The sequence below is a fragment of the Pleurodeles waltl genome, chromosome 8 (assembly GCF_031143425.1).
Source record: "Pleurodeles waltl isolate 20211129_DDA chromosome 8, aPleWal1.hap1.20221129, whole genome shotgun sequence".
Classification (NCBI taxonomy): domain Eukaryota; kingdom Metazoa; phylum Chordata; class Amphibia; order Caudata; family Salamandridae; genus Pleurodeles; species Pleurodeles waltl.
In genome coordinates, this window is record NC_090447.1 from 76,535,624 (window position 1) to 76,558,621 (window position 22,998).

The window sequence follows — 22,998 nt, forward strand, 5'->3', positions numbered from 1 at the left end:
TCTCTCTTGTATCCAGGACAAAAAGGTGGACTCCAAGGATCAAAAGCCTAACCTGCTGTTCAAGCTGCAGGAACACACGCTACAGGAGGCTTTTTCCTGAGCTGAACAGTGGCAACTGGTCCTAGGCCAGACTCTGCCTGACACCCTGAGATTCTTCAAGTGTTTCTCCTGAGGTCCTGGGTGGCATTAGAAGTGTACTCCTGAGGCAGATTGGGTATTAAAGGGCTACATTTAGAAGGTACAATTTTTTGTCCAGGACAAACCTGGTTGGTGTATATGACCCACGCTCCATTGCAGTCAGCTCAAATTGCACCTAGGCCGTTGACACTTTGTGGTTAGTGGTGCTATTCTTACACAAAACTTTACAAATTCACATCTCTGGTTCTCCATATTGGATTTTTTTACATTTTATTATATTTTTCTTTATTTTTTTCTGATTCATTTTAGGATTTTTGTTGCTTTGCACTTTATTACTGTTTTAGTACTGCATAAATACTTTGCACATTGCCTCTAAGTTAAGCTCTATCTGCTCAGTGAAACAGCTACAAGGGGTTGAGGCCATTTTTATTTAGTAACTTTAGTGGTTCTTCCTGGCAAGGACAGTGATTATTACTTGAGGGGGGTACTTACCCCCCTCAACTAATAATCCAATTTCTTACACCAGACCTCACCAGCCCACCTTCTAAGCACATGCTTGAAGGAGTCTGCAAGAGAAAGAGAGAGAAGTAGTATCATCACATCAAAAGAAGAGGCGCCACCAAAAATGCTGACCAGAGTATGCTAAGGCTCACACCAGCCAGAGCCCACCAGTCTTTGACAAAGCAGGTAACAGAGAAGCATGGCCTCTAGAGGCTGTAAACTAGGCAAAGCTAACTTACAATAAGATTTATGCTTATCAGGAAGGAGCTTTTGGGGCAAAGAACTATACAATCTGATCCCCCAGCTGTCCAGAAACAACTGCTCATTGAAAGCTGCACATGGGGTCTAAATTTGCCTAAACTGAACCTGCAGGACGGACTACTCTTGACACAGAAGGGGAACACACCATAGAATGGGAAGGAGGGCATCAAGATGAGCAGCATTTCGGTATAAGCCGGGGGGGGGGGGCTGGGGAGGTGAGACTGTCTGACCTTAAGTATGGAACTTATCTGTGTAGTATTTTAAAAAATTTTAAAAGACAAGCACTGCTCTGGGCCTGTGATTTATTAGGTTTGCTGGTTGACTGATGAGTTCCAAGTCTTTGTCTCTCATACTACCTCCTAGTGAAGTCCTTAACTGTTCACCTTTGCTACCATCATAGTTAAGTGCAGAAAGGAAGTATTTGGCCCGGTTTGCGTAGTCATGGTAACATGGACTTCAGGACAGCAATGGCACATGGCCTCAACCACCATGGTTTGTAGCTAGTAGCCCCTGTCTGACTCGTGCCCCCTCCAAACAGGGCATGGCCTCATCCCTAAGCAAAATGCCTGTAGTCCCCAAAGGCCTCTAGAACCACAAGAGTGTGATGCTCCCACTGTACATGAAGTGATCCACTGCCTGGTGATCCCTGTTACCCAATGAAATGAATCCTCTTGAATAGAACAAGAGAGGATTTGAGGTAGTTTACTGAGTACCCAAGCTTATATAGTGTCCACATATCAGAGCTAAAGTGGACCTTGCTTACTCTATGGATGCTATTATGAGAAGATATTAATCTATGTATGATTAGCAATTGAGCATCTGCATTCACAGGGAGGTCGCCATCTGAGGCACTATCTTTTCTAACTGGGGGAACTGAGAGCATATGGCAGTATGCCTTATACGTATTGGTTGATTCCCATCAAAAAGGTGGAGCTACATGGTGTAATGCTTCCATCTGGGTACATGAAATGAACCCTCCTGAGGGTTCCTTGAGCACAGCCAATCATTGATTTGGACAGCTGACGGCACCTGCTCCAAATCCTGCAAGTCTAGGTACTACTTCAGATAATAGTGTTAAGCAAAGGGTTCAGTACCTACTCCGTTCTCTTAGAAGGAAATAAAGGGTGTAAAAACAAGACAACATCACAAAACAAAATAAAATGATGGACAGAGAGGTGAAACTTTTCAAACCCTCACCCCCAGTCACAGATCTGGGTTTAATCCATTGTTATTTTGCTCGCCACATCACCCCAGTTTGGACCCAGTCATATGCAAATCAGTCATGGTGTAAAAAACATACCATAACATTTGGCTCGACTGCAGGACGTGGAACATGTCTACCTCCTGCAGGCCAACTTTGGATGCGGTCTGTGGTACAGGAAACATGGTGGGAAGGACACATCAATGGTAGATCACAGCTTTTCTTTACAACTCAGAGGACAAATGAAGCTGTGTTTTTTGGGTCACGCTTTGGTAATGGGGGGCACCCATTGGAGCTGGAGTTGATCTGGCCGCCTCAAATGATTTCAAAGAGGGCTGCAGTTTCCCAGTAAGGTCATTGGGACTTCTTTGTTTACACTGGAACTAACAGTAGGCTTATTGCTCCTTGTGAAACACTTTCTCTTCATGCATCTATTCTCTGAGAAAGGGGAGACTCCACCCACGTTCCTGGAGTGTAAGGGGTCATGAACCTTGAAAGACTGGAAATGTTTACAGGCTGGGAGAGGGGATGTATTGTCAGTGCAGCCTGGAGGATTCTCACCAGTTTGGCCATGCTTGTCTTGCACTGCTGGGGGACCTCCTCTGTTGAGGGATCAGACAAATTATTACCATTGAAAGAAAGAGGATTGGTTACTTTTTTCTGAGCCTACAGCTTCAGGTGCAAGAGTTTTAGCACAGACTTCATTTCCGAGGGCTTGTGGCATCACAGTTGGAACATGGGCAGACCAACATGGCCCTGGTGGCATTTCTTATAAGGTTCCTAGATATCATTAGTATGTGGTTAGCAGCCTCTTCAGCCCTTGACCCCTGAGTGGGCATTCTCTTCTCACTTGCTTCCAGAAACCTGGTCTCCGTGACATGTCTATGTACAAGGATGCTGCTTTAGCGAACCCAGCATCACTCTCAAATTAGCACATGCATATATACCACCCCAGATTAAGCAGAGAGTCCTAGATACAAAAACTGGACTCATCTTGGGATCGTCGTACTTGTTGTCTATTGGTTTTGAAATGCTTTGCTCAAAGAAACACATCCACCAAATCTCCTGCACCTGCTTACATACATGAGTTTTTTTTAGCCAGGGCTGGTTTTGGTGGGGGAGATATTGAGGCCACAGAGGCACAGATGCAGTGATTATTCACACTGGGGTACTAGGGTGTCAATGGGCAATTATACCATAACCTTGATCACGAAAGTTCAACATCCTGCACCTCACTGAAGGAAGGACATCGTGGTTATCAGTGTTTCCGCTGCAGTTCACTTGCCCTAGATAAGCATTCTTGGAACAAGATGGGATTTTAAAAGGATCTAGGGGAGATTCACCCCTCCATGGTTGCTCACCTAGAGCATCTAGGTCAGTCCATTACTGAGGCCAGGGGCTGTACTGGAGCTGGCAGTGCCAGTTGAGTCTGGAGGACTGGTACCTGTGGCTGGTCCTGTAGCACCTGGAGCTACAATGGAGTCTGTAAGAGCTGTGTGGAATCTGGGGACATGGGCATCTACCCAGCCTTCAACTTCATGCTCGGAGCATATAGGAAGAATGTGATAACTGTATAAGAGAACAGCAGAAGCAAAACCCACAGCCGAATCTGAGTAGCGTTGGAAGAGGTTCAGCAATTTCTGACCCAACTGCTCCTTGTCTAAGGAAGGAAGATGAATCTACTATTGGAGTACATAACAATGAGGGCCTAATTCTACATTACACAGGAAACCTGTGGACTAATTTGGGAGGAGACACAGTGCTAATATTAGTACAAGCGTCTGACAGTTCTGCGCCTGTGCCAGGAATACATTTGGTCCTCTAGAAAACAAACCAGGCCAACAAAGAATGTGCAGAATCTCATCTGATTTGGTGTGATGCACCTACAATGGGAGACTTCCCAGCAGATTGTAATTATGTGTCAAGAGAGGAAAGCACTTGTTGTGGTCAGTACCTCTCACTGCCTCTGTTACTTCATATACCTGAAATGCTAGGTGATGTCCTCCCTGAACCAGACCTCAAGCAACCCATACCAGTTTTGCGCTGTTTGCATCTCTTCAGTCATGTACTGCTGGGTTGCTTGTGTTCTGGTACAGAGAATTCCTGGTTTAGCAGTTCAAGCTGGACTGTTCCCACTGGAGCAGAAGCAAGGCTGATTTGTATATGGCTGGGTCTAATCTGAGGTGAGACAGTGTGCAAAAGAACGATGAGTTGGAATATTAACCAAAGCGATTGCCAGTGGTTACAATTGTTAGGAGCATCCTCACATCACCTTTTCTGTGCTTGTGTAACTGCTTTAACGTCCCATGTACTCGCATAAAGAACTAGTGCAACAGTGTCATCCATTAAAATGCATAATGTGTGTGTTATTTGAATTACTTTTGTAGGACTCAAAATTTGATACAGAACTCTTCCTGAAGAACATCATCAGGCCATGGATATGCAGTGATGCTCACAGCATGATCTTTTCTTGTAATGTGGTGTGAAGAAAAATGTGGTTGTGGCTCTTGCATCGCACATGATGGTAAAGACATTTCAGAGAGATAGTGCTCATGCACCATCTTAAGAAAATAATAATCAGCATTATAATCCACAAAAGAAGTTGTAGCAAAAATCTAAATGCATGAACACAGAGGGTGACAATACCTAGCATGGTACCAACATCAGGTAAGAATCCATCTGTAATGTTGACTAATTACAGAAGCTTGTGTGTCCAGGTGAAACTGAAGGAAAAGTCTGATCTCCTGATAATGCAATTTCATGCCTGGGTACAGCATTTGTTGTTGATTCTTTTAGAGGTAGAAATATAATTGTAATTGTAGTTGATGGTGCAGCAGGTTTAATTGTTGAAAACACTGCTTGGATGACATCAGGATAAATGTGAAAATAAAGCTAGGAAATCAGCTTTTCCTTGGAATGGACAATGAGCTCAATTTGGCTGATGTCTTCTTGAGGTAAAACCAGAATAGGGAAGGGGTTCACTGGTCTAATCTGGAGGTACCTTGGTAAAGGAGATGGGCAACTAAACAGTTGGCACATCAATACTACTTGCTGTGATCGAACAACACTTTCCTGTTCTTTTTTTACTGCGTAAGTGCTTTCTGTCCCAACAACTATTACAGGTGGCCTGAAGGATGGTCCAAGGTGCACTTTTTCTGGGAGCCAATCTGGAATAGTTCTGTCACTTCTGGAAGCCACCATTCCACAGCAGCTTTAGAATGAGTGGCAACGTCAGGGAAACTTTTGTTTGAAAGTTTCTTCCTCAAGTCATGAAAGCTTTGCAACAGATGGACGTGTAAGAAGTACCTGGTTTAATTAAACCATGACCCCGGCTTTCCATGGATCCTTAAGTTGTGCACCATACATAGGTACTCAAAAAAGCATTTTGCATGGTGTATAGCTAACAATATACTCTTAGGCAAATTATTTAGGGCTTGCTGAGCCTGATACATGTTGTGGTACCACGACAAACCTGTATTCAATACTCTAGCAGTCAAGGCATGTTTAAGCCTGCCACTGGCTCCCTCAACCATTCTGCTGGATTCTGGATTAGCAGATGTACACCACAAAAGACACTGCGTCAAGCAAACACTTTTGCAGCCAGGCCACTGTCTCGATGGAAGGTATTAACTGCTACCATTGCAACGAGACACTGCAAGTCTTTTATGACTGCTCAAGGAGTGGCAGTCATTTGTGGACAAACACACAAATATAGAGCATGAATCTGCCACAACCATTATATACTTATATTGAATGACACTTGGCAGTAAGCTAACACGGTCCAGGTACACAACACAACTAAGTTTATCATTTACCCGATGGAGAGAAGGCACTGGTCTCAGCAGTACAGGGTTTCTTCTGTTGACAAATATTACATTGTTGTACACATTTGTTTAGGTAAACATTGCTACTAGTATCTTTAGTGTAGCATTGATATGGTAGCACTGATGCTAGCATGAGCAGAAGCTGCTATGATAAGATTTCATTTAAACTTTTTCATTAGGAATTTGCCTAACTGTGGTATAGAAACAAAAGTAACATTATATTTGGTGAAGGGAAACCTTCAGGGAGCTTTTCCACTTTCACTGTTGCCTGTATTACCACAAAGGTGCACCCTATTGAAAAGGCCAAATAGGCCAAAACCGGTCTGGGGTTGCTTGTGTTCCGGTTCAGAAGGGATCTCACCCGGCAGTTCACGCAGGGCTGTTCCTATTGTAGCAGGACCAAAGCTGATTTGCATACTGTCGGTTCCCATCTGATGTGGCATGGTGGGCAAAAACTATAGGAATGGAAGGTGGCCCGGGTTCAGTTAAATTTAAGCATTTTACCCATTTTTTATTTCCTCATTGCCACCATAACATCCACATCAATCTTCATTCGAGATTGAGTAACATCAGCATCTTGCAGGTGTGCACTACTTTTCGAAGCCAAGTCATCGCATATCTCCTCTTAGCTTAAGTTCTTTCACTATAATGGGCCACTGTATGTTGTAGGGCAACCACCATTCCCCAAAGTTATTTAGCTTTTACTAAATTACCCTTTAAATTTCTGAATCTGTTTGAGCACTAATGGGACAAGTCTACATTCTAATCTGGTACATAGAATGCAGATTCCAATACTTGTATAGTGTAGGAACAAACAGATCAGCCTTCTGAAGGGCAAGGAGGATGTGAACCTCAGCTATTGGTGCAGCTGAATCACCTAATCACCTCTGTTGTGTCTGCTATTGTAGATAGGTTGCCTGGGATCTAAACACACAATACTTCCAATTTAGACAGAAGTTGGATGATTGATGTTGATAACCTCTATGATTTGGGGGTTTGTAGTACTGAAAAAAGCGGCCGCTTTTTCACTTGTTTTCTGAAGACAATCTCTAAATCAAAAGATATACTTAAGAGTCTAGACTGGATCCCAGGCACAGAGAATATACCTTTGATTTAGTCACACCTTTCACCCACTGTGGCATTGGCAATTTGCAAAAATCTGCTCGTAACTGATGAATTTGTGGATAAAGAAATTTTATTTTATTAGTTTTCTGAGACTGCTTCCTGGCTAAATCACCCTTCTTTCACCCTATTAGGTAGTGTCTAACCAGAAGTTTGATTTTTAGCAGCAATCGGGTGGTCTCTTGGCCACTAAGGTGGTTTCTGACTGTGACTTCTCTGACGCAGATGTTAACTTCAATATCTGCTTTTTACCCCAGATACAGAAGGTTCCAATTTTACAGTGAGGGTGGACAGCGGCAAAGTTCTTTCTCTGTCCTTCAGCGTCTTGGCTGAAAAAATCATATATATGTAGTGTCTTTTGGACTGTGCCCTGGGTAAATTAAGTAAAAGCATTTAGTGAGTGGGCCTTAAAGTAGATCTTCCTTTTCACACATGATTTGTAAATACTGAATGCAGACTTTTTAACAAAGGCCTTGGGTATGTCCATCTTCTAGGAAAGGGTTAAATGTCTACATAACAAATTATTTAAAAAAATGAAACACCACTTTTTAATAGTACTGTTAAGAAAACACAGTGACAAAAGGTCAAAATCATAGTGACAAAACGACTTTTGAGTACAATGGAGGCAGAGCTCCACTGGTTGCCCTAACACTAGAAGTGCAGTAAGAAATCTGGTCTTCTGAGGCATCCAGGAGGGAGAGAACTCTGCGGCCCGTGACCTCACTGGCCAGGGTACAGGACACAATGAGCTTGACTGGTTTCATATAGTCTGTGGCTGCTTACAGTGCTACTGAATTCTGCATGAACTGCTTTAACTGCTTTAAAATTCACTCTTGAGTGTTCCTAGCTTGATGATGGGGAATAATTCAATCAATTGAATTTGTGAAAGATTCAATGCTAGTGAAACGTTCAAACCCATAAACAAACATTCTTGAAACCCTTAAAATCTGCCAAAGCACTAAGGTCTCAGCATGATGTGAAAACAGCGCTTGAGAAAAACAATATCATACGAGTCAGTCGAAGCCATGTTATGAAAAGTGCCACCTGTGTTTTAACGGGCTAGTGATGCCATGTGAGCATAGCACTGCATCCAGTCATTGAAAAGTGCACTCATCCTTGGCCAGTCTTTACTTGGACTCCTACTGTTCACGCTACGCCAGTGACTTGAGCTAGTGCCTCAGTCAGAGAGCCTCTTACAGCCGTCTCCCGCAGTCGTGCTATCCTGCCTGGAGGCAATGGCATTCGGTGGCGCACACCATAGTGGCCTCCCAATAAATATCTTGGACCAATACTTGTTTATACTCCCCTGGCAGCCTTCGGTTAAACTAGGATACATTCCCTGTCGACATTCGTACCTCTGTTTCATTAATTCAGAGGAGCACTGAAACCCTATTTGTACTTCCATGCGTTGCCGTGGAAGTGATTCACAATTTTACGTTTTGCGTGATCTGCTTTTATGTGTAGTTTAACTATTTCGTTTTATATTGATTCTATTGCATTTTTATGTGTTTGTATTTCAAGTGGGTGTGCTGTTTTACTTGTGTTTGGTGTGCTCTGGTTTCTTGCACGGCGCACTACTTCTCTTCTGGGCCATCATGGATACTACAGTAAATACATTGGCCTTCATGATGATGATAGTGAAAATAACAATACATTGCTGTAAGCGAGAGTGCGGCAACCTTCGCTCGCGTGTATTCTAAGTGTGAGGCAGGCGTGGCTCATGAACCCATCTTGTGTTTCCAGTGCAACAAGTGTGGAAGTGCACAATCAATGAAAGGACGGGCTCTGATGTGGTAGTGAACAATCAATGAAAGAGAACAGGCTCTGGTGTGGTAGTGAACAGTCAATGAAAGAGAACAGGCTCTGGTGTGGTAGTGAACAATCAATGAAAGTACAGGCTCTGCTGTGGAAGTGCATAATCAAGGAAAGGACAGGCTCTGTTGTGGCATTGAACAATCAATTGAAGAACAGGCTCTGCTATGTAATTGCACAACTAATGAAAGAGAACAAGCCCTGTAGTGGAGAAGCATACTCAATGAAAAGACAGGCTCTGGTGTGGTAGTGTAAAATCAATGAAAGGACAGGCTCTCATGTGGTAGTGAACAAATCGATGAAAGGACAGGCTCTGCTGTGGAAGCGTACAATCAATGAAAGGACAGGCTTTGCTGTGGAAGTGCACAATCAACGAAAGGACAGGCTCTCGTGGTAGTGAACCATCAATGAAGAGACAGGCTTTGTTGTGGAAGTGCACAATCAATGAAAGGACAGGCTCTCATGTGGTAGTGAACCATCGATGAAAGGACAGGCTCTGCTGTGGTAGTGCACAACCAATGAAAGGGCAGGCTCTGATGTGGTAGTGAACCATCAATGAAAGGACAGGCTCTGATGTAGTAGTGCACAGTCAATGAAAGAGAACAGGCTCTGTTGTGGAAGTGCACGAACAATGAAAGGACAGGCTCTACTGTGGAAGTGCACAATCAATGAATGAGAACAGGCTCTGTTGTGGAAGTGCACGAACAATGAAGGACAGGCTCTACTGAGGAAGTGCACAATCAATGAAAGATAACAAGCTCTGGTGTGGTAGTGTAAAATCAATGAAAGGGAGCCAATACGCACAATATGCACAATCAATGAAAGAAGACAGGCTCTGATGTGGAAGTGCACAAACAATGAAAGAGAACAAGCTCTGTTGTGGAAGTGCACAATTTGCACAAACAATGAAAGGACAGGCTTTGCTGTGGAAGTGCACAATGTGCCCAATCAATGAAAAAGAACAGGCTCTGCTTTGGAAGTGCCCAACTAATGAGAGAGAACAAACTCTGTAGTGGAAGTGCAGAGCTGAGGAAAGAGGGTAGGTACTGTTGTGGAAGAGCATAGCAGATGAAAGTGGACGTATTCAGTTGTGGAACTGCACAGCCAATGAAAGAGGGCACACTCTGGAATGTAGGTGCAAAACAAATGAAAATGACTGGCTCCTGCGTGGAAGAGCATCACTGATGAAAAGGACAGGCCCGGTTGCGGAACTGCACCGCTGTTGTGGAAGTGCACCACTTGTGAAAGACGACAGACTCTCTCCAAGAAGTGCACAACCAATGAAAAGGAGGGGTTCAGGCGAGGGAGTGCACTGTGGATGAAGGGGGGAGGCTCTGTCGTGGGAGTACAGAGCTAATGAAAGAGTAAAAAAAAAACTCCTGTGTGCAAATGGACAGCCCATGAAAGTGGACAGGCTCTACTGCTGAAGTGCACAACCGAAGACAAGGACAGGCTGGTGTGCTGGAAGCAGTGTTCACAGGAGGAGGACAGACTTACCTTTGTCTCCCACGTGTGGAGGAGCTGTTTGACCTCTCCCTCTCGGGTGTAGTCCACTGGCGTGTGCCCCATGTCATTCTGCTGCAGCGGGTTGGCACCTGGGGAGACACGGGCAGGGAGAGCCAATTAATGCTTAGCCCAGAAGCCGTGGGTGACCTAAGCCAGCACCCTTTGACCTCTGCCCATGGGGTCCCAAGGCCTGAAAGGCACAGCCAAGAACCAGCCAGGGCACGAAGGCGGGGGTGGGAGGCATTTAATAAATTCACTGGCCAAACTGGGCACAACCAACGTGTGGTGATGGAAGCTTAGGGTCAGCAGCAATTTAACTAATTCAATTTCACTGTGGATCCAAATGAACGAGTTACTTACCTTCGGTAACGACTTTTCTGGTGGATACATTAGCTACCTGTGGATTCCTCACCTAATGAATACTCCCATGGCGCCAGCATTCGACGGAAATCTTCTTACTAGTCTCTGCACGTCGACGAGGACGTCACTCTAGCCCACGCAACGCCGTATGACGTCATACAGGCAATAAGAGGTCCTCGACGACGTGCGGACGTCAGTACCAATCATTTTTTACGTGCATGAGAACAACCAGGCAATGCAATGAAAGAGCAAGGCAACATCCCATTACATTGTAAAAATACACAACATTGCATGAATAACTGTAAATCTTTTATATATATATATATAACTCTCTCTTTTTAAAATATATATATATACACATCAAGTATATACACAAAGATATATACATATATATAAGGAATGGTTTCTTACCTGTAACTCCAGTTCTCTCGTAGGGGTATTTCCATGATAGTCATAAGCACTGAATAGTTCCGCGCGCCTGCGGGGACCCCGGAGCACTGTTGTGTAGTATATTCTTAAGTGCAATCATCAGCTCCTTGACAAAAAAGGTCTGTGAAAAACACTTAAGAATAACAATGTGCAGCCTATGTGAACAGCTACACAGGCCAAATTGTTAGAAGAAAAAACAGTTGTAGTGTAAATTTCACGTTTAAACCTCTATTTATTCTATAAATACATAAATAAATACATTCTCATATTTTATTTACACCTCTCATGAGAATAAAACAATGTAGGGCAGTGTAGCCCATAGGCTGCCATTATACAGAATGAAAATAGAGCTGTGCCTTTAAGAAAGTAAAGTCTTCCTGTTTCCCATCATGCACAGCAAAAGGCAGTTGCCTCAGTTCTTTTTTGGAGGCTATTAACCTGACATGAAGAAAAACAAAACATTTGTTGGAGTACCAACCTCCATAATATTCATGTTCTATGTCAACTCCACCGGGGAGGAGGGAGGGTTGCTTATGACTATCATGGAAATACCCCTACGAGAGAACTGGAGTTACAGGTAAGAAACCATTCCTTCTCTCGTAGGGGATTTCCATGTATAGTCATAAGCACTGAATAGAGTAGCAAGCCCATCCCCATAACCGCGGTGGAGTAGATATAAGAATACTGAGAAAAACATGAATCATGCAAACAAATTCTTGAGCAAAGCCTGTCCAACCTGAGCATCTGCCCTAGCGTCTGTATCAAGGCAGTAATGCTTAGTAAAGGTATGGACCGACCTCCAAGTGGCAGCCTTGCATATTTCTGCCAAAGGGACATTTCTCATCAAGGCTACAGTAGCTGCTTTCCCTCTGGTAGAGTGGGCTTTTGGCCTACCACCAAGGGATTTGTTTGCTAACTGATAACATAACATTATACATGAAACAATCCACCTGGATAAAGATTGTTTAGATGTGCCCAAACCTGTTCTGATTGGGCCATAGTTAATAAAAAGCTGTTGTGATTTTCGTAAGCTTTTTGTCCTGTCCAAGTAAAATTTCAATACTCTCTTTACATCCAGAGAGTGCAGAGTTCTCTCAGCAGGAGTAGCTGGATTCTGAAAGAAAGTCGGTAATGAAATTGTTTGGTTCACATGGAAGTCGGAGACTACCTTAGGTAGAAATTTTGGATGAGTTCTCATTACCACTTTTGCAGAATGAAAAACCGTGTAGGGTTCCTGAGCGCAAAGGGCCTGGATTTCGCTGACCCTACGCGCTGAAGTGATTGCCACCAGAAAAGCAGCTTTCCATGTGAGATGCTGCAGCGATGCCTTGTGTATCGGCTCGAATGGAGGCAGCATCAGACGTGATAAGACAACGTTCAGTTCCCATGGAGGAGAAGGCTTTCTAATGGGAGGAAAAACCTTCTTTAAACCTTCTAGGAAATCCTTAATAATCGGAATCCGAAAAAAGGAAGTTTGTGAAGGACTCTTTCTGTATGCCGTTATCGCCGCCAAGTGAACTTTTATTGACGACAGTTGTAAGCCCGATTTTGCCAAACTTAACAAGTATGGCAAGATAGATTGTTCTCCACAGGAAACCGGGTCAATGTTGTTGTGTAAACACCAAATGCAGAATCTCTTCCACTTGCTTGCATAGGCTGATCGTGTGGAAGGGCGTTTTGCTTCCTTCAGAATTTCCATACATTCCTGAGGTAGGTTCAAGTGTCCATATTGCACTAGCTCAGGAGCCATGCTGTCAAACTCAACGATGAGGGGTTGGGATGAGATATCTGCCCTCTGAACTTCGTGAGAAGGTCCGGACAATATGGTAGCCTGATGTGTGGTTTGAGTGACCGGTGAAGAAGGTCTGGGAACCACCACTGGCGTGGCCACTCCGGAGCAATTAGGATCATTTTGGTCTGAGCATTGGACAGCTTCTGGAGGACCGCCGGAATCAGGGGAAGCGGTGGAAAGGCGTAAAGAAATGCTCCTGACCAGCTTATCCACAGGGCATTCCCCAGTGTCCCTGGATGGTAATATCTGGAGGCGAAGTTTTGGCATTTTTTGTTTTCTGGGGTTGCGAATAGGTCTGTAGAGGGGGTACCCCAGAGTGCGAAAATGGAATGAACGACGTCGTCGTGTAGTACCCATTCGTGGTTCTCGTTCATTACCCGACTGAGGGCATCCGCTTGAACATTCTGGATGCCGGGCAGGTGAGTTGCCACTAGCGACAGGTTCCTGGCTAGAAGCCAATGCCAGATTGTCTGAGCCTCTCTGGATAAAATTCTGGACCTGGTGCCTCCTTGTTTGTTCACGTAGTACATAGTGGCCACGTTGTCTGTCTGAAGAAGGAGAGTTTCCGTTCTTAGAGAGGGAAGGAAGGCTGTGAGCGCAAGGTGGACTGCGCGAAGTTCCAGCAGGTTGATGTGATAGAGACTCTCTCTCTGTGACCACTCGCCTTGGACTCGAAGATGTTCCATGTGCGCCCCCCATCCGAGCAGTGACGCATCTGTTACGATGGTTTGAGATGGAGGTCGTTGTTGGAACGGAATCCCCACCAAGAGATTGCTGGGTAAACACCACCACTTGAGGGATTGTAGGGTGTGAGGAGAAAGAAGGACTTTGTTCTCCCAATCGTCCCTCAGTTGACACCACCGATCCTCTAGATTTTCCTGCAATGGTCTCATATGGAGGCGAGCATTGGGAACCAGATGGATACAAGACGCCATCGAGCCCAGTAGAGAAGCTATTATTCTTGCAGTGGCTTGAGGTCTTTCCTGCAGTTGTTTGCACTTTTGGAGAATCGATAACCGTCGTTCCTCCGAAGGAAACACCTTTCCTAGCCTGGTATCTACAATGGCCCCTAAGTAATGCAACCTCTGAACAGGAGTTGCTGTAGATTTCAGAAGATTGACTTGAAGACCAAGTTTTTGTAGCAGTTGTAGAGCCCATTCGAAATGCTGCTGTGCCTCGAGACAGCTGGAGGCCTTTATGAGCCAATCGTCTAGATAGGGGTAGACGAATATTCGCTGTTTCCTCAAGTGGGCGGCTACTACCGCCATGCATTTGGAAAAAGTTCTTGGCGCTGATTTTAGGCCGAAAGGTAGAACTGCAAATTGGTAATGGCGTTTTCCGACGGTGAACCTTAGGAATTTTCGATGTTTCTTGGTTACTGGGATATGAAAGTAAGCGTCGCAAAGATCTATCGCACATAGCCAGTCGCCCTGACGTAGATGTGGGTAAATTTGGTGTAAGGCTAACATCCTGAATTTTTCTTAGCGAATCCATTTGTTTGCTGTCCTCAGATCTAAGATGGGACGAAACTCTTGTTTGTCTTTTTTCGGTACAAGGAAATATCTCGAATAAATCCCCTTCCCTTGTTGGCTGATGGGAACGGGTTCCATGGCTCTTTTTTGCAATAGGATATTGACCTCTAACTGCAGAGCTTCGAGATGGTGGTTGGCTGTTTTGGGTGGAACAGATGGTGGAGAACTGGTGAATCTGAGAGCGTAACCATGTCTCACAATATTCAATACCCAGGCGTCTGTTGTGATGCGTTGCCACTCGTCCAGATGATTTGAGATACTTCCCCCTACCGGAGTGGATAACGGAGGAGGGGGAAGCAAAGATTCAGGGCTTAGACGTGGGAGCTTGTCGAGGTGTCTGGGTCTGAGGTGTTGAACGACCCCTTGTCGACCTTCTGGAGAAGCCCCTCTGATGCTGCTGCTGCTGCTGTTGCTGAGGGCGTGAAGACGTCCAATGTGGAGCCTGATACCTGTGGGTGAACAGTCTTCTTTGATATGGGCGGAATCCTTTTCGCTGTTCTTTAGGTCGCTCCATGCCTACCGCTTTCAGGGTATCCAGCTCCGACTTCATTCTGGCCATCTCATCATCGGCATGAGAGCCGAACAAAGTGGAGCCTGAGAAAGGCAGGTTCTGTATCCTCTGCTGTGCTTCGGGTTTAAGCGATGTAAGCCGCAGCCATGCATGTCTCCTGAGCGCTATACCATGAGCATAGTTATGTGCGGATAGTGTTGAAGAATCCGCCGCAGCACTTATAATCTGGTTAGAAACCATAGCTCCCTCGCTCACGACCTCTAGGAAATCTTCCCTTTTGTCCCTAGGGAGATGCTCCGCGAACTGCAGTATAGAGTCCCAGAGGGATCGATCATATCTCCCTAATAAAGCAGTGGCACTGGCTGCTTTCATGGTGATGGATGCCGTCGAGCATACTTTTCTTCCTGCAGCATCGATCTTTCTGCTCTCTTTGTCTGGGGGAGCAGAGGAAGACGGTGACGTCGAATGCGATTTCTTCGCTGCCACTATAACTACCGAGTCTGGTACTGGGTCCGACCTCAAGAATAGAGGATCTTGCTCTGGTGGACGGTACTTTTTAATGAGTCTGGAAGGAGCAGACTTTGTTGTAGCCGGCGTGAGAAAAATGTCCATTGCTGGCTCAATAAGACCCGGAACCAGTGGAAGTAAAGGTCGTGAAGATGTCCTTTGATGCAAGGTCTCAAAGATCACTGATGTCGATGGGGCCGGAGCTGCTAGCGGGATATTCAGCTTGGTTGCCCCTCTCACTAAGACCTCCTGAAATGTGTTGACATCATCTATGGGAGACACTCTTGGGGACGGTGAGTCCGATAAGGTTGGAGAGTAGTCTCGTGTGGACGATGAAGAATGTCCATGATGTGATTCCGGACGACGGTGCCTAGAGGTAGATGTACGCCTCGAGGAATAACCAGAACGCCCTGCAGATCGCGTCGGAGTCCTCGGAACAGGTTCTGGAGGAGGCGCCGGAAGAGGAGCCGTAGGTGTTACCGGCGTCTGTGGTAACGGCGACTGCCTTTGCGAGAGCTGTGGCGATGCTGGAAGTAGGATAAGCGAGGCCGAGGATTCCGAGGTTGTATAAACCCTTCTAGGCCTCTTAGATGGTCTTCTCGACGTCGAAGCACTCCTCGACGTCGAACTGCGGTGACGGCGAGTGCCTCTAGACGTCGACTCGTCTCGCCGCTGAGAACCTCTCGACGACGAACCTCGACGTCGGTGCAGTGACGGTGAACGCCTCCGACGGCGAACACTCTCTCTCGACGGCGAGCCCGACTCGGATCTCCTTGGCGTGGACTGTGTTCGCCGTGTCGACGGCGACCCAGATCCTCTCGACGTCGGGTGTCTTCGCCGCCTCGACGGCGAAATAGCTGTCGACGGCGAACGATGTCTTTTTCTCGCCGGCGAAGCACTCCTCGACGGCGAACATGTTGGCGCCGTTCCCTGCTTCGACGTCGACGCTCTCGACGTCGTCGGAGATCTATGTCGTTTTTCAGCAGGTCTGGAAGGAGTCATGGAGGAAACAGGTTGAGCCCTGGTAGAAGTCTGACCTTCTCCTCGCTCTGTAGTGGAATGGCCACTTTTTCTCCTGTCCTCTCTCGCCTGAAGTCGGATCTTCTCTCTATCACGAAGGGTTCTTCTAGAGAAGGTTTTACAAATGTCACACAACTCCGGTTTGTGGCTGGATGGAAGACAAATTATACAGACCCTATGTGGATCTGTTTTAGCCTTCTTTCTTCCACAAGAAGGACATTTATCAAAAAGTGAAGGCATTTCTAACTAGAAAAACCTCAAAATTCTGTCAGAATTTAACAGAAATCAGTAGAAAATGATCACTCAAAGGTAAAAACGTCGAGTGAAAATGAAATTCAGAAGATATTTCAATGAATTTCTGTCACAAAAGCTTTTGTGAGGTAGAGCTCAATGCTTCAGGGTCCTGTCAGCAGGAGCCGGAAAAAAGAACTGAGGCAACTGCCTTTTGCTGTGCATGATGGGAAACAGGAAGACTTTACTTTCTTAAAGGCACAGCTCTATTTTCATTCTGTATAATGGCAGCCTATGGGCTACACTGCCCTACATTGTTTTATTCTCATGAGAGGTGTAAATAAAATATGAGAATGTATTTATTTATGTATTTATAGAATAAATAGAGGTTTAAACGTGAAATTTACACTACAACTGTTTTTTCTTCTAACAATTTGGCCTGTGTAGCTGTTCACATAGGCTGCACATTGTTATTCTTAAGTGTTTTTCACAGACCTTTTTTGTCAAGGAGCTGATGATTGCACTTAAGAATATACTACACAACAGTGCTCCGGGGTCCCCGCAGGCGCGCGGAACTATTCAGTGCTTATGACTATACATGGAAATCCCCTACGAGAGAAATATAATATATACAAAATCTATTGCACCCTCAAAGACCAAGAGGAGCGTACTCAAGGATTACTTGGTAAGACCAGAAAGGCAACGGGGAGGCGGGTGGGACCGTGAGGAATCCACAGGTAGCTAATGTATCCACCAGAAAAGTCGTTACCGAAGGTAAGTAACTCGTTCTTCTGATGGATACAACTACCTGTGGATTCCTCACCTAATGAATAGAGTCCCAAAGCAGTACCACGCCCGGCGGTGGGTGCCTAAATGGTCAAACCAAGAAATCCTGCAGCACTGACCGTGCAAAATGGCCGTCCCTTCTAACCTCAGAATCCAAACAGTAATGTTTTGCAAAAGTGTGAAGGGACGACCAAGTTGCGGCCTTGCAGATGTCGACCACAGGAACACCTCTGGCCAAGGCCGAAGTGGCCGACTTAGCTCTGGTGGAATGAGCTCTAATGCCCTCAGGAGGATCCTTCTTTGCCAAAGAGTAACAGATTTTAATGCAAAGAACAACCCACCTGGATAGTGTTCTCTTGTGGACTGCCTTTCCTCTCCTCTTGCCCACGTATCCAATAAACAGCTGATCCTCCAGCCTGAAATCCTTTGTTCTATCAATAAAGAAGCTCAACGCCCTCTTTGGGTCCAGACGGTACAGTCTTTCTTCCTCTTTGGAAGGATGAGGCGGAGGATAGAACGTGGACAAAGTAATTGCCTGAGCCAAATGGAAAGGTGAAACAACCTTCGGGAGGAAAGCAGCCTTGGTCCTCAACACCACCTTATCCCCATAAAAAGTTGTATAAGGGGGCTTTACTGATAAGGCCTGCAACTCACTCACTCTCCTTGCTGATGTTATAGCTATCAGGAAGACTGTTTTTAAAACCAAATACCTTAAGGGGCAAGAATGCATAGGTTCAAAAGGGGACCCCATAAGGAAAGTCAGGACCAAGGACAAATCCCATTGTGGCATAACGAATGGCTTTGGAGGATATTTATTTAGAAGACCTTTCAAGAATCTGATAACAATAGGGGATTTAAATAAAGATGGTTGGTCTGGAAGACATATGAAGGCTGACAAGGCCGATAAATAACCCTTAATGGTAGCCACTGCACAACCTTTCTGCGCTAAAGACAAAACGTCCGATAGATGAGCATGCAAAGGATCAATCTGCCTCTCTCCACACCACGCAACAAATTTAGACCATCTATTAGCGTAGATAGATTTAGTGGAGTGTCGCCTGGCCGCTAATATAACATCCACTACCTCAGGCGGGAGAGAGAAGGAACTCAGGTTGCCCCGTTCAATCTCCAGGCATGTAGGTGCAGACTCTGGAGGTTGGGGTGTAGAACCTGCCCCTGCGACTGCGAGAGGAGGTCTGCCCTGAAAGGGAGACGGAGCGGAGGGCACATTGAGAGTTGGAGCAGGTCGGAGTACCATACCCTCCTTGGCCAATCCGGAGCTATTAGGATGACTAGAGCCCGGTCCTGGCGAATCTTCCTCAATACTCGAGGAATCAAGGGTATGGGAGGAAACGCGTAAAGCAACTGGCCGCACCAGGTTATTTGAAACGCGTCCCCCAACGCTCCCTGCATCGGATACTGGAGGCTGCAGAGTAACGGACAATGCGCGTTCTCTCGAGTGGCAAACAGATCTACCCGAGGAAACCCCCACCTCTGGAAGATTAAACGGACTTGATCTGGATGGAGACGCCACTCGTGGTCTGCCGAGAATTGGCGACTGAGACTGTCCGCACGCACGTTCAAGACCCCGGCCAGATGGATTGCTATCAAGCAAATCTGATGGTCCTTTGCCCAGGACCATAGTCGAAGAGCTTCTCTGCAGAGAAGGTACGACCCCACTCCTCCCTGCTTGTTTATGTACCACATCGTGGTAGTATTGTCCGTTAGGACCTGTACCGACTGACCACGAAGGGAAGGGAGGAAGGCCTTGAGAGCCAGACGTACAGCCCGTAACTCTAACAGATTGATGTGAAACATCTGTTCCTCTGGAGAGCAAAGACCTTTGATCTCCAGATCCCCCAGATGAGCTCCCCACCCTAGAGTGGAAGCATCCGTTATGACTGTGGCCACTGGTGGCGACTGCTGGAACGGCTTTCCTTGTGAAAGATTGTTGCTTGCAATCCACCACTTCAAATCCACAGCAGCATCTCTGGAGATCTTGACAGTACCCTCTAGATCCCCTTTGTGTTGAGACCACTGCCTTCTGAGGCACCACTGAAGAGCCCTCATGTGCCAGCGAGCATGCGTGACCAACAGAATGCAGGAGGCAAACAGACCGAGCAGACGAAGGACCTTGAGGACTGGAACTACTGCTCCATTTCGAAACATTGGAACCAAATCCTGAATATCTTGAATCCGCTGAGGCGGAGGAAAGGCCCGACCCAATGTTGTATCCAGTACTGCCCCTATGAACAGGAGGCGCTGAGAGGGCTCTAGGTGAGATTTGGGCTCGTTCACCGAAAAACCCAGGTCGAACAACAACTGGGTTGTTGACTGCAGATGATGCGACACAAGCTCCGGGGACTTGGCTTTGATCAACCAGTCGTCCAAGTAAGGGAATACTGCTATCCCCTTCCTTCTGAGTTCTGCCGCAACCACCGACATCACCTTCGTGAAGATTCGAGGTGCTGAAGTAAGACCAAACGAAGGACCGCAAACTGATAGTGCTGCGATCCCACCACAAACCGGAGATACTTCCTGTGTGACTTGAGTATCGGGATATGAAAGTAAGCATCCTGCAAGTCGACAGACACCATCCAGTCTTCCTTGTTCAACGCCAAAAGCACCTGTGCTAGGGTCAGCATCTTGAACTTTTCCTGCTTGAGGAACCAATTCAAGATCCTCAGGTCCAGGATTGGTCTCAAACGACCATCCTTCTTGGGAATCAGGAAATACCTTGAGTAACATCCTCAACCCCTTTCCTGCTCTGGGACCAACTCCACCGCGCCCTTTGAAAGGAGGGCTTGTACCTCCTGTTCTAGCAACAGGAGGTGTTCTTCTGAACAATAAGAAGGGCGGGGCGGGATGAGGGGCGGGAACTCCCGAAAGGGAAGGGTGTAGCCTTTTCCCACAATACTGAGAACCCAAGTGTCCGTTGTAACAGTCTTCCATTTGGTGAGAAAATGCTGTAATCTTCCCCCTACAGGAGAGGAGTGAGTGGGAAATGGTGGAAGCCTAAGGCTGCTTCCCCTGCTGCACCCCGCCAGAGGATGAGGAAGAGGCAGAGTGCTGCTGAGAGGCTCCTCTGGTGCGGACCCTACCTCTCCCCCTAAAAGATCTATAGGGATGGGAAGAGGCAGGTTGCTGATATCTTCCCCGAAAGGAAGAGGAGGAAGAGCCACGCCCAAATCCACGAAACCTCCTGAAAAATCTGGAAGAGGCCGTGGAAGAAGGAGCTTGGAGCCCTAACGACTTAGCCGTGGCCCTGCTCTCCTTAAAACGTTCCAAGGCCGAATCAGCCTTGGCTCCAAACAGTTTGTCCCCATCAAACGGGAGATCCAACAATGTGGACTGTACATCCGCAGAAAAGCCCGAGTTATGGAGCCAGGCCTGTCTCCTTGCCACCACAGTTGTGCCCATTGCTCTGGCTACCGAGTCGGTCGTATCCAGTCCCGTCTGCATAATCTGGGTCGCAGCAGCCTGGGCATTTGAAACAACATCCAAAAGACCCTGGGGAAGCTCTGTAAATGATGAGGAAATGTCATCCATCAGAGCATGAATATACCTCCCCAGGATACAGGTTGCGTTGGTGGCCTTCAACGCCAGACTGCAGGACGAAAAAATCTTCTTGGACTGCGCCTCTAGTTTCTTTGAATCTCTGTCCCCAGGCACCGTCGGGAAAGAACCAGGCGCTGACTTGGATGAACAGGAGGCCTGCACCAGCAAGCTCTCCGGCGTAGGGTGCCTAGACAGAAAACCAGGGTCAGTCGGAGCCGCCCGATACCTCCTGGCCACGGCTCTGTGAACTGCTGGGGAAGATGCCGGCCTCTTCCACACCTCTAACACCGGATCCAGCGGAGCGTCATTAAATGGCAAAAGAGGCTCCGCCGCAGCTGAGGCCGGATGTAGCACCTCTGTTAGAAGGGTTTGTTTAGCCTCCACCACCGGCAAAGGCAGGTCCAAAAAACTAGCTGCCTTCCGTACCACTGCATGAAAGGAAGCAGCCTCCTCAGTGTATTCTCCCGGGGACGAAAGATCCCACTCAGGGGAAGTGTCCAGCCCACTGGCCGACTCCAGACCACGCAGCCCATCACCCGAGTCCTCTAGCTCTCCTTCCTCCAGGGCTTGTTGGTACTCCTGCTCCTCTAATACACGGAGAGCACGTCTCCTCGAATGAAGCCGTTGTTCAATACGCGGAGTCGACAATGCCTCCGCCGAAGTCGAAGATCGGCGCCGATCTTCAGAAGCCACCGACGCCGCGTCCGGCGCCACAGGTAACTTCGGCGCCGACGAAAGAGCAGTCGAAGCAGATGGACCCACCGGAGTCACAGGCCGAAATCCCGACGTCGACGGGATGGAAATCCCCGGGGCCAATCCCTCTGAAGCCACCGGAGCGGCCACCGGCGCCGACACTGGCGCCGAGGCAACGTTCCCAAAAGGGAGAAAGGGCATAAAGGGTGCCGGCCGAAGAGGCGCAGGATCACCCAATGAAAAGGCCAAAGGCCCAGCCGGAGCACCCCCTGGAGCCATCTGTTGGAAGATGGCATACATCGCATTCAAGAATGCAGAACTATCGGCTCCAGGGGTGGGAAAAGCCGGATACTGGGGTGCCTGTCTCGGAGGCGACCCCGACGTCGGCCTCGACGTCTGCAACGCCGAAGAAAACACCTGAGGCTCCAATACCTCAATCACCGACGCCTGTCCAGGTGAAGTTGGAGACGCCGGAGAGGGCAACGGCGTCGAAGGATGCGGCGTAACCGTGGGACTGATCTCCCATGTCCTTCGGCGCCGATCCGAAGACCTGGAACGAGTCTCCTTCGAATGACGCCGAGATTCTCTACGGCGCCGGGAGTCTCGATGACGCCGATGTCTTGGAGAAGAAGACTTCTTGTGATGCTTCTCCTTCGATTTCGCCATAAACAGCTTTGCCTCACGTTCCTTGAGGGCCTTTGGATTCATGTGCTGGCATGAATCACAAGTCGAGACGTCGTGGTCGGAGCTCAAACACCAAAGGCAATCGGAATGAGGATCCGTCACCGACATCTTGCCTCCACACTCACGACAAGGCTTGAATCCAGACTTTCTCTGCGACATTATTACCACAGCGAAAGACTACGCAGCAAAAATACACTGTAACCACAAAAGTAACAGTTGCTCCCTCGAAGATAACCGTTTCGAATGCACGGAAAAAAGGGAACTGACGTCCGCACGTCGTCGAGGACCTCTTATTGCCTGTATGACGTCAGACGGCATCGCGTGGGCTAGAGTGACGTCCTCGTCGACGTGCAGAGACTAGTAAGAAGATTTCCGTTGAATGCTGGCGCCATGGGAGTATTCATTAGGTGAGAAATCCACAGGTATATCAGAAATCAGAAATATATATATATATATATATATATATATATATATATATATATATATATATATATATATATATATTTTTTATAACTCTGTTTTTATTGATT

The 22,998-nt window shown here is 46.9% G+C and overlaps 1 protein-coding gene across 1 annotated transcript in view; it reads right to left on the minus strand.

Annotated features, from left to right (window-relative positions):
• Positions 1-22,998, minus strand: part of CLPB (ClpB family mitochondrial disaggregase) — a 1,103,838-nt gene that overhangs the window by 596,083 nt on the left and 484,757 nt on the right. The window contains exon 6 of the mRNA XM_069203766.1: positions 10,357-10,454. Within this exon, the coding sequence (XP_069059867.1) occupies positions 10,357-10,454 (98 nt within the window). The remainder of the gene's footprint in view (positions 1-10,356; positions 10,455-22,998) is intronic.